At 47.3% G+C, this 12,734-nt stretch overlaps 1 protein-coding gene across 2 annotated transcripts in view; it reads right to left on the reverse strand.

Annotated features, from left to right (window-relative positions):
- NHS (NHS actin remodeling regulator) overlaps positions 1 to 7,474 on the reverse strand; it is a 354,034-nt gene extending 346,560 nt beyond the window's left edge. For both annotated transcript variants that reach the window (XM_064364491.1, XM_064364490.1), the window contains exon 1: positions 6,913 to 7,474. In XM_064364491.1, coding sequence (XP_064220561.1) covers positions 6,913 to 7,474 — 562 coding nt within the window. The remainder of the gene's footprint in view (positions 1 to 6,912) is intronic.
- Positions 7,475 to 12,734: the final 5,260 nt, after the last annotated feature.

Genomic DNA, 12,734 nt, shown 5'->3' on the forward strand with positions numbered 1-12,734 from the left:
GGCCTCCCTGGCCATGCCTCCTGTACAGCCTGCAAAACTGTGAGTCCATTAAACCTGTTTTCTTTATAAATTACCCAGTCTCAGGTAGTTTTTTTATAGCAGTGAGAGAACAGACTAATACATCCACCATAGAGTGTTCTGGCAGGGGGTGAGGATATGGCTAATATAATAATGCTGGGCTAAATAGTTTAAGGAAAAAGAGTGAGAAACATCATCTCTACCATACCACCGGCCCTAGGTCTTTACCCTCACAGTTTAAAGATTAAATAGATTGTCTTGGTTACGATTCCTCTAGAAGTAGACCCTATGACTGCAAGTACAGGTTTGAGTGCAAGTAGTTTATGTGGGAGGTGACTCCAGAAACACCCATAGGTGAGTGAAGAAGTGAGATAGAGAAAAGAAGGCAGCAAAGATACGATGTGTCATCAAATACGTCATCACTGTGGGTAACTGGAGCTCAATCCTACTAGAGAATTCTGAGAAATGGTGGAGAAAATGCTGCAGAGTTCTCCTATCCAAGGAGTAATGGCACTGGTACATTCATCCACCAATTCCCTGTCCATATTTGATTGTGTGCTGCTTCTGAGGCATTAATTTGCTGGCACCTCTGGCCTTCCCTACATGTAAGGCCAACCATGGTCCATAAGCCAGTACAAAACAAAAGCTCCAGGCAGAGTTACAGGAGTTTGCATTAAGTAGCCTTCAGCATGAGAGGTGACAACTGAAGGAATATAGACAGGGCACCAACAGTGTCTGCTGTGCAGAATGAAAAAAGCTAAGATAAAGGTGAGCACAGAGTTCTAGAAAAGTCATAGGTGGGGGAGGTGACAAAGTGTCACTGCAGTACAATGGGAAAATGAAGGCCTTTTCAATAAGTGCCAGTAGGCCAATTGTACATCCATATTTTGGAAAAAGTAATCTTAACTCCTATCTCACACCATTTTCAAATATCAATTCTATATGAAACGGATCTAAATGACAAAAGCAAAACAAAAAAATTTCTAGAACTTTTGAGACATGACCTCGAGGTTTGTGAAGAATTTCCTTGAGAACAAACAGAAGAGAACACAAAAACACACTAACCATAAAGAAAGGGTTGATAAACTGAAATTTACAAGAATAAAAACTTCTTCCCTCAAAATATAACACTAAGAGAGTGAAAAGGCAAGCCACAGAGTAAGAGAAGGTATTTGAAATTCATATAGCTAACAATACATAAAAGACACCTATAAGACAATAAGAAAAGGTGCAAAGAACCTTGCTGAAAAATGAGCAATTACCTGGGTGATGAAATGATTTGTATACCAAACCCCATGACACACAATTTACCTATATAGCAAACCTGCACATGTACTCCTGAACCTAAAATCAAAGTTAAAAAAAAGAGAGAGAAAAGAGAAATATAAAAATGAGCAAACATCCTGAACAAGTAACCGTAAAGGAGAATATCTAGGTGGTTAAAAAATATATAAAACGGTTTTCAATCTTACAGGCCATCAGAGAAATGCAAATCAAAACCACCTGAGATTTCATTACATATCCACCAAAGTGGCTACAGTTTAAAAGTCAATACTCATATCGGTGAGGATGTGGAGCAACCAGAACTTTCATATACTGCCAGGAGTACAAATTGGTACAACCAGTGTAGAAAACTGTTCAGCCAAACAAATCATCCCCTTTGATCCAACAATTCCTCTTTTAGATGCATACCAAATAATTGTGTCTACATAAGCTCATCAAGAAGCATGTAGAAAAAAATTGTTCATGCAATAGTTCCCAAATGGAAACAACCCAAATGTCCATCATCAGGAGCATGGATCAACAAATTGTGGTATGTACACACAATGGAATTTTATTCAGCAATGAGAATGAACAAACTGCTATATATGCAACAAGATGGTAGAATCTTCCGTATATAAAATTGAGTGAATAATGCTAGATAGTAAGAAGTATATATTATTTCACTTACATAAACTTCAGGAACAAGAACATCTAATTGATAAGGGTAGAAGTTGGGAGAGCTGTTACTTTTGGGAAGGGGGATACTGACTGGAGGTGGCTTGAAGGGAGAGTAGGGTGTTTCAGGTACAGTAACATTTTATTTCTTGATCTGGGTGGTGTTTACATGAGCTGTTCACTTTGTGAAAATCAACCAAGCCAAACACTTATGGTCTGTGTGCTTTTCTGTGGGAATGTTAAACTTTAATATAAAATTTATTTAAAAACTCAGTAACTAAATAAATCAACAGCAACCAAAATCCCAACAACATTAAAATGTCTAAGGATGAACATCCTGGAGTTAAGGCCCATGAAGTAATCCCAAAGTCTCAGGTTTTAGTGACTGAACAGTCTTAGAAGGTTCTCAACACAGCCAGATCATCCCAATAAAATACCTTAATGCCTTCATGTTCCCTCCCTGAGACAACTTATTAACACCTTCTCTTCTCTCCTCACATTGCCAATACTCTCAGCTGATGACCTCACCCCATACTTCATAGAGAAAATAGATGCCCTTGTGGAAGAACACCCCATCCCACCACCAACAACAGTCCACCAGCCCACCTGCCTCTCTGTTTGTATCCTTCAGCTTCCCTCCAGGGGCCATGGATGAAACGGTGCTCTCATCTCATCCCCTCTCAGCTTTTCAATGATATCCATAATTATTCAGTTCTCTCCCCCAGGATCATCAATTTACCCTTCTCTTGGAATCCGAACATGCCTAAAATATCAATACCTTTTAAGACATTCTTCCTTGATACTGTATTCCCTTCCAGCCACTGCTCCATTTCTCCACTCTCCTTCAGAGCAAAACTCCTTACAAGAGTTGTCTGTAGGGCTGGGTGCGGTGGCTCAAGCCTGTAATTCCAGCACTTTGGGAGGTGGGAGGACTTCTTGAGTCCAAGAGTTCTAGACCACCCTGGGCAACATGGCGAAAACCTGTCTCTATGAAAAATACAAAAATTAGCCTAGCATAATGGCGCACCCCTGTAGTCCCAGCTACTTGGGGGGCTGAGTTGGGAACCTGAGGAGGTCAAGGCTGCAGTGAGTTATGATCGAGTCACTGCACACAGCCTGGGTGACAGAGTGAAACTCTGTCCAAAAAAAAAAAAAAAAGCTGTCCTGTAATTGCTATTTCCTCTTCACCTCTCCTATTCTTTCTCTAATCCCTCTGATTTGGCATTCATCTCCAACCCTCCGCTGAAATGGTACCTCTCAAGGCCACTAGTTAATTACAAGTAACCAAACTCAATGGCCTCTTCTCAGTGCTCATCTTCCTCTCAGAAGCACTTGACCAAGTTGACTTCTCCCCAGTTCTGGAAACACCTTGCTTGCACCATACCACACTCTTCTGATTTTCCTTCTAGCTTTCTGGCGTCTCCTCTCAGCCTTTCTCCTCTCCTATGAAGTTTTCAAAGTTGGACTGTCCTGGGCTAAGTGCTGGCCTCCTTTTCTTTGCTATCTCCACTGTGTCTAGCTCCAAGGCTTCACATACTGTCTCTACTCTTAGGTCTCACATGCACACCTCCAGCCTGGACCTCTCAACTCACACATGTAATCGTGTAAGACACATCAGGTATCTCAAACTTAACATGGCTCAAACAAAAAACTAGATTCCATTTCCTCCACAAGAAATATCCACTCTCCCACTAGTCTTCTCCATTTCTACAAACGGTACCACATTCTGCAAGTTATTTAAGCTTTTCAAGCAAAAACAACAAACTAGGAGTCATCCGTAATTATTTTCTTCTCATACCCTGTACCCAATCAAATCAGTAAGTCCTGGCAATCTTATTTCCAAAACGAATTCAGAATATAACCATTTCTCACTGTCTCTACAGCTACATCCCTAGTCCTAGCCACCGTCACCAGTCACAGTGTCTAACTGGTTTGCTAGCCTCCAGACTTGCTTCCAGAGTGACTCTTCCAAAGTGTCCACGAGATCATGTTGCCCCTGCAAGAAGCCCCCCAATCTGTCTCAGGGCAACAGAAAGCAGCAGTCCAAGGATGAAATAGCAAGCAGACTGTGCAGGGGAATGGTGATCCGGTGAGAAGGATATACAGCAGGTGTGAAGGCACCCTCAAAGGAAGAGAAAAAAATCAAGGTTTACTTTTAGGCTTCCTCTCCCTTTGAAACTCCCCTAGGACTGAGCAATACTAAAGGGAGATAGATCCATAATGCAGCTGATGTCACTGGTGACCTACCCACAGCTACTTTGCCCTCCCCAGGAGACCCCTGTCAACATTCCTATGCACATCATAGGCTTTTTGCATCTCTCTACCTGGCCCTGGGAGCATCCTGGGACCACGTGTGGGGCAGGAGCCAAAAGCCATGGAGTTCTTGCTCCAGGTTCTACTTTCCGTCTCTGAGAGGAAGAAGTTGGTGCATAAATACTCCAGCTTTCTTAATTTTTCGTGGAACACGTTTGAGGTGTGTGCTCAGAGGGTCACCAGCTGGATTGAACCCCAGCTGCCCACAGTGCTAACCAGCTTACATAGTGGATTGGCTTTTCTCTTTCCTCCCTTCCGTTTCTCACTTCCCCATCCCCTCTCTGTGCTTCCGGGAAACCCTTCCCAAATAAATTACTTGCCTCGAAATCCTTGTCTCAGGCTCTGCATTGTAAGAAACTCAAAGCAAGACACATAATAGTGTGCTTTTTTTCCCAAAGGTAATGCCTTTTATGACATCAAACAAGAACAATGCCATCCCAAATTTAAATGGACAAGAGAAGAGAGAGATCTGGACATAAAGTGTGGAGATAGCATTTTAGAAAATAAAATTTAAAATAATAAGATATCTTTAAATCTATCCCAGGTAGAAATTAGCCCCATCTTTATTATTCATGTACAAATACATATAAATAGAGTATATATTCACCAACTATATGCATATACTCAAGATCCTCTCTTATGTCTATTAACTATTAGTTTGTACCCCAAACAGTCAAAAGGACTTGAAAGAACAGTGATACATTCCAGGTACATAAGTGCCCACTGCTGCATCTAAAGAGAGAATAAGTGGGCACATTCTGCTCTGGCAGTTTCACTCGTGTGAAATCTAACTTAAGGAGAGGTCTCTCTCTCTCTCTCTCTCTCTCTCTCTCTCTCTCTCTCTCTCTCTCTCTCTCTCTCTCACACACACACACACACACACACAAGGGAAATGTATGCACCACTCAACAGTCTGCAAAACTTCCCTCCAGTTCTTTTGAAGTGAAATCACCACTCCCCACAACCGCACTCCCCAGATATCAGCGCTGTTGAAAGTGAAGGGCCTGTCCCTGCTGTGTGGTTTAGGGTAAAAAGGAGGCAGGATTAAAGCGCTCATTTCAAGTCCCAAAAGTAAAATACGACTTGGCCTACGGCAGTCCTAATTCTTTCCAGAACTCATCCCCGGAATTGCCCTTTTAAACAACCAGTCATTAACCCAACTCCGGGTCTTTTATAGCTGCGAAAACCGATCGAGCACATCATTTATTCATTACGCTTATTATTATTGTTATTGCAGAAAAACAGTGAATTCCCGGGGCGGGGTTCAAAGGGTTTTTCGGAGGAGGGGAAGAGGGATAGAACACGCGGCGGGGGAAGGGGGGGCGGCAGGGACCGCTAGGAGGCTGGGCTGGGCTGTAGGGCAGAGGTGCCCGGAAATCCCCAGAGAAGGATGCCACGAAAGCGCCTCCGCCCCGCGCGCTCCTAGGCCACTGCGCACCGGCGCAGCTGCTGCAGCAACCGAGGAAGCTTCTTACGTAAGTCAGAGTCGCTGACATCACCTTCGCCGCGAGCGTCGCAGCCGGACTAGGCGCCAAAGAACCGTCGTGCCAACCCAGCGCCCCTGTCTACCTCCTGGGTCGTTCCTAAATGATTCTGCCGTCGCCAGATTTGGGCGATCGTGCGCCAAGGGGACCGCCCTCGAAAGGCAGATGACATAGAATGACTATTAGGAGCCCTTGGGTGTCGCAAGAACGAAGTCAACGGACAGCAAAGATGCCAAGGGTTCTGCTAGACCTCCTTCCTCGTCGTCTCGTTGCAGCCCGCCTAGCAGAGTAGTTCATACCTAAGTCCACATGCCAGTAGATTTGGGCGACAGTGCACCGGTGTTGCAGAGGAAGACAGCCGGTGAAATCCTCTGGGGCCAGATGGCACAGAGCCATTTAGTAGGAACCCTGGGCTGTTCAGGGCAGAAAAGATGCCCAGGGGTCTCCTCAATCGCCCCGGGGCCCCTGACACTCCCACCCTCATCCCTCCTGACCCTCCCCGCGGCCCCTCTGGGCCACAAAGGTTTTCGGTAGAAGCACTATGGAGTTCACTCTAGGAGGCGAGCAGCGCCACGCTAAGTCGCACACGAGGGCAAGGCACAAGTTCGGAGCTCGGGGCAGCACCTGAGGTCACAGCGAGTGACGAAACAGCCGCGGTGCTGCAGTAGTCGCAAAAGGACACTCACTACTCCTCAAACCCCCAACCCTGAACATGCATGGGGTGGACTCTAGGGCTCCTTGTCTGGGCTTCAGGAAACCACAGGAGTTGCAACATTCCTCCTTACCCCCCTCCCCCGCCCCCCGTGAAGGACGTGAAAGGCGAGCCCCGGAGGTGAAGGACAGACCCTCTCTGCCTCTTGTGCTCCCATAAACGCTCCCTTTCTGCTCCCTCTCAGCCCACGCTGCCTGCGACTTCAGAGGTCGCCCTTTTAACTTTCCACCGTCCACGTCTGCATCACAGAAAAGGGGTCCAGCCCAGCCACTCAGTCCCAGGAGGATTGGGGTGGGTCCCAGGGGATAGAAAGGGTGGGAAGGCGAGAGTAAGGTGCAAGCTGCAACGGGCGCGGCGCCACGGAGCTGGGATTGCCTTTGCTGGGGAGGGAGCGAGGATGCGGCGCGGAAACCCAGAGCCTGGCGGGCGGACGGCGCGGGTACTCACGCACTGCCTCCTGCTTAGGGTCCAGCGTGCTGAGGACGCGCTGCACGCCGCCGAGCTTGCCCTGCAGCGCCCAGACGCGGCGGTGGGTGAGCTGGATGTCGCACTCAAGCTCCTGGAAGAGGCTGCACGCGTGCCGGGCCACGTCCGAGAGCTGCCGGAGGACACGGGCCAGAGCGGCGTTGCTGACCGCGCACAGGTCCAGCATGAGCAGCACGGCCGCAGCCGCCGCCGAGGACGCCTCGGCAGCGGCGGGCGCCGCCTCCGGGACCCCCGCCGTGCTCTCCTCGCCAGCCACGGACGCCTCTCCGTCCGGCGGCTGAGCCTGGTCGGCCGGCGCGGGCAGCGGCGGCGGCGGCGGTGGCAGCCCTGGAGGTGCGGGGGCCGCACGGGCTGGCTCCTCTGGCCCTGTCGCCTCGACCTCGTCCCGGTCCCTCCGGCCGGGCGGCTGCAGGGGCGGCGGCGGCTCAGCGCTGCCTCCGCTCGAGTCCGCGTCTGGGCCGGGCGCAGGGCGCCGCTGCCTGCACAGCCATTGCGGCTCCACGATCCGCTTGGCGAAAGGCATCCCGCGCAGCCGGGCGGCGACTTTCTGGTCTCCTCCGAGCGCCCCTGTGAGCTGGAGACCGGGCGCGCCCACCTGAGCAGGGAGGGGGCAGGAGTCCGGCAAAGGCGCGATCGGGCAGTCGGGATATGCCGGGGGCTCCTCTGCTCAACTGGCCTCCTCTTCCCCGCCCTCTCCCTAGCAAATCAGTCCAGCCAGTCCTCCTTGGGGTGCACCGTTCCCTGGGGAGGATGACAAGCGCCCCGCACAGAAATTTAGGGGTGCGCCTGGTTTCTTCTCACTTGCTTCCAACCGGGGTCGACTGGCTCAGCTCCATCGTTTCTATGCTCGCCGTCGCCACCCCGGCCACTGCCGTCGCCACCGCCTATATAAATGGGCGTGCGTGTGTCTGTGTGTGTGTGGGTGAGTGGATGTGTGGGTGGGTGGATGTGAGTGTGTGCGCGCGCCTCAGTTTGAAAGTACCCCGGCGCAGGCCTCTCCCCCGCGCCCCTCGGCCGCTCCGGGGAGCGATTGCGCCCGGGATCTCTCTCCCTCTCTGGGCGGGGAGGAGGCTTAGGAAAGGCGATCTGAAAACCCGGAGAGAGGAATCTGCCTCCAGCCCGGGCGCAGGAGGCCGCGCGGGGGTGACGGGGCGGACGCAGGGCGGGGGAGGCCGGGGCGAGGGGGGCGCAGCGCCCTGTGCGGCCGCTGGGAGTCACTGGTGGCCTCGCCGCGCCGGGAGCTTTCAGGCGCAAAGACCCTTCCTCACAGGCAAGGGGTTGGAATTGAGACTGTCGGCGTGGTGGGGGCAGGGAGTCCTCAAGTTGGGAGTAGGAGTGTGGGTAGTGAGCACAGAGGAAGAGGGTGGGGTATTGGGGATGCGGCAGATTTGGCGTGTTGGAGCAAGTTTTTCGCCGAATTCCAGCTCTGTACAAGACCTTTGGGTTCTTACAGGGAAAACTGGGCTGCTCCTCGGAAATCCCTGTGCTCTATGAGCGCAATGAGACAACTGGGAAGGGCGAAGGGTGTGGGTACATCTCCATGTGGCCAGAGCGGCCAGAGTGCTGTTTATACCCCTTCCCAGGCATCACGGGGGCCCCTGCTTTGGGCACGGTCTCTATAGAATATCATGAATGAGACCCAAATCACCAATGAGCAAAATCCCCAGAAAACTGCTTACAAAACTCATTGCACGTTAGATGAGATAAACGGCATTACCTCCTCGTCACCCTACTGTGCTGATCATACACTGGATTTTTAAAGTTCTCCATCAGAGAGATGATGATTTACAGAAGAAGGGAAACTGTTCCCCTTCAGTTAACTGAAAGTTATAATTTCTAAAAAGGCATGCATTTTCGATTGCAGCAGGCTGCGGGCTGTATGCCGTCAGCCTAAAACGTAAAAAGAGTTTGGGAACTGTTAATAAAACACGTGCTTTCATGCCTCCAAAAAGTATACTGTAAAAATATTTTTTATTTTAAAGCCACAGGCCAGATCTTGGGAATGCAGCCTCGTTTCGTGTTTCTAAAAGGAACATGGAAAAAATATGTTTTATGGCAACAATAAAGTCCTCCAGACCTGCGGTGGTGTCTCCTCTCCTCCCTCCCCGCCTTTAGCGGAAGAGGGAGGAGGCTCCAACAGTCAGCACTTTGGACTGGCCCACGCTTTGGTTTTAAAGGCTTCAACAAACCCTTGTCTTATTCTACCTAAAAAAACAAAATTTTTGGCAAGGACATGTCCTTGTTCATGAAAGATCCAAGCTGAGGCTTTGGGGGTAAAAGGCCATGATGTCTGCAAGGTACACATAAATGTTTCAGTAACAACAAGAAGAATGATGATAATGATGTGTATGTATGAAGAGAGAGAAAAAAACAAAATATGGCAAAATGTTCAAAATAGTGAGTCTAGGTAAAGGGCATATCGGGGTTCATTGTACATTTCTTGCAACTTTAAATTTGGTTTTGTTTCCAAATAAAAAATGAAAGAAAAGAACATTTTGGAACAAGGTCTTTTACATTTTGTTTTTTATCTCACAAATCTGAAAAGCGTTGAGCTAGCTGTTTTTAAATTGAGCTTGACTTTTTAATACGTTCAAAATTCTGAACATGAGTTCTGCTGGGTAGGCAAGCCAGACACTTCTCCCTAAACACAGGGAAGCATAGAGAACAATGAGGGGTATTAAAGGCATCTGGTTAGCAAGCCTTGTACGAACAGGCTGCCCTGCCTCTCACTCTCCCTTACCTAGCACTGTCCTATTAATAGCAAGGGCACCAGTGGAGTGGGCACAGCTGAGCACTGACAGGGGCAATGAATGAGTGGGGTGGGACTCTCACTCCTAAAGGGAGTTTCAGATTATTGGCAAGTTCCTTCCAGGGCCCCCAAGACAAGTGATCAGACAGGAAGGGCAAAGGCCCAGGAGAGAAAGGGTTCAAGGGGGTAATTAAGCTCAAAAACAGGCCAGCTATCTTAGTGTCTGCCCCCAAGTGATCAGCACAGATTCAAGCCGAGATTTCAAAATGCTTCAAAGCACAGTTCAAGGATGCAAAAAGGAGTGCCCTCTTTGTAATCTCCTTGACTCTGACTTGTATGCTAATAAAGCCCTTTGGTTAAAATTTTTAAAATCTTTAATTTTGACTTTTGATCTCCTCCATTCTCGCTGTTCCCTCCCCTTCCTTTGGTGGTGATCCCCAGTGACCTTTCCAAGAGCACATTACGTTTTTGTTTTTGTTTTACTTGGGAGGAAAGGCTGACTCCTTCAAAGTCACCAAAAATAAAACTAATACAAATGATCATATTCATTGGTATGCTTGGTTGATGTTTTCTCAGTCCTCTATAAGGTATGAATAAAGGTATCTCTAGAAAATGTTATGATTGTTATACATTAGTGACACCATCTAAATAAAAACTGCTAGCTTTGGGAAGGCAGCTTCAAGACAGCCTGCTGGCCCCATCCTACCCTTTTCCCAACTCAAGTCCCTCCCATGTAGATTACCCCCCCCCCCACACACACACACACACACACCAACACACATTTTTGGGTTTGGTTCATGCTTTATAGAACTAAAATCCTGAAATTTTAAAAAGGGTAGCAACCACATGTAATCCTGATGGGATATGTGAATACTCTTAAGCTGATGAGTTTTCAGTACACCCAGGAGCTGTGTCTTTCTTGTTTAAATTCTGGATTGTGACATTTTACTCCAAGTTTTCCCACAAAAAGTTCTGCTGAAGTCAAGGTTACTTTCTGAAGCTAGATTGCTACACCTGATTGTTACACCAGATTGTTATGTGTGTGATGATCTCTCCCAATCACACTGCCTCCCCACTATTCAAGTACACGTTTACTTACCATGCACTTGCAGCCAAAATAGAAGGGAAAGGCAGCATTTTAAAAATGACCCCATTACCTAATTCCCAGCAGTCATTCATGCAGCTCAAAGGCCAGCACAATTTGTCCATAAATTCAAATGTCTGGTCAGTATAAACTGCATGCCATTGTAAAATGAATGAAAGATCCTGTCTGTGTCACCACGCCCCAGTTACATTCTTGCCTGCTCCAGCCCAGAAGGAAGAAGGGCTTTGCTGAACTCGAAGATTGTCATTGAGAGTGTCGTGAGGCACCACTGTCCTCAACCTGGCTGTCCTCATGCCTCCATGGAACCCTAGTCAGGCTTCCTATAGAACCTTGCAAGCTGCAAAGCAGAGATTCCTAAAAGACTCTCCACTAAAAATGTTCTGATTTGAATATCCTATCATTATTATACTTGAAAATATTTCTTAGTCATTTCTTTTTTTTTAATTGCATTTTAGGTTTTGGGGTACATGTGAAGAACATGAAAGACTGTTGCATAGGTGCACACATGGCAGTGTGACCCGCTGCCTTCCTCCCCTTCACCTATATGTGGCATCTCTCCCCATGCTATCTCTCCCCAACTCCCCACACCCCGCTGTCCCTCCCCTATTTCCCCCCAACAGACCCCAGTGTGTAGTGCTCCCCTCCCTGTGTCCATGTGTTCTCATTGTTCAACACCTACCTATGAGTGAGAACATGTGGTGTTTGATTTTTCTGTTCTTGTGTCAGTTTGCTGAGAATGATGGTTTCCAGGTTCATCCATGTCCCTACAAAGGACGCGAACTCATCGTTTTTGATAGCTGCATAGTATTCCATGGTGTATATGTGCCACATTTTCCCTGTCCAGTCTATCGTCGATGGGCATTTGGGTTGGTTCCAGGTCTTTGCTATTGTAAAAAACTGTGCTGCAATGAACATACTTGTGCATGCGTCTTTGTAACAGAACAATTTATAATCCTTTGGATATATACCCAGTAATGGGATTGCTGGGTCAAATGGAATTTCTATTTCTAGGTCCTTGAGGAATCGCCACACTGTCTTCCACAATGGTTGAACTAATTTACACTCCCACCAACAGTGTAAAAGTGTTCCTGTTTCTCCACATCCTCTCCAGCATCTGTTGTCTCCAGATTTTTTAATGATCACCATTCTAACTGGCGTGAGATGGTATCTCAACGTAGTTTTGATTTGCATTTCTCTAATGACCAGTGATGATGAGCATTTTTAGTCATTTTTAAGAAATGCCAGGAGATACATGGGGCATGTTAGCATAATCATTGAATAGTGACTCAAGTGTCCTTTCCTCCACCTAATTGCATCTATTCCTCATGTAATCAATTTACTTCACTCCTTAAAAGCCCTGCCACTAAATAAAAACCTGTTAAATAAAAAATATTTCCATTAATTTTATTGGGAAAAATTATGAGCATTCCATCCCAACCTAAGTTACTTAAACCATTTCACAGATAGAAAAATATAGCAAGTTTATATAGGTGAAGCCCTATAATTTGAAAGTAAATAAATACACTTTGTACATAAAATGCAATGTTACAATATCTTGTGAAGGAAGAAGAGCAGATTTGAAACTGGGTGGTGAGGAGTGGAGGAGGAGGAGGGTGAGGTTGTCATTCTTGGGAAATTGTTGGAGAGTCACGTGGTTCACACTGAAGCAGAAAACTTTTCGGAGGTCATGGCTATCCGATACTCAAACTGCACTTACAAATAAAGTTACAGTACAGAACAACACCTTAAGGGAAAATAAAGGATAAGCTTGAGAGAGCCTTAAAACATATGGAAAGAGCTCACACACATAGCAGACTAAAGGATCACAGAAAGATGTTACTCACCCCTTTCTCCCCCACACCAGGAGGCCACCATCATCAGGCTTCCCAAGAGGTTCTCCCACGTTTACTGTTACTTGCTGAGTTCTGA

Source organism: Aotus nancymaae, unplaced genomic scaffold, assembly GCF_030222135.1.
Source record: "Aotus nancymaae isolate 86718 unplaced genomic scaffold, 86718_ANA_hifiasm-v0.15.2.pri h1tg000058l, whole genome shotgun sequence".
NCBI classification, from domain to species: domain Eukaryota; kingdom Metazoa; phylum Chordata; class Mammalia; order Primates; family Aotidae; genus Aotus; species Aotus nancymaae.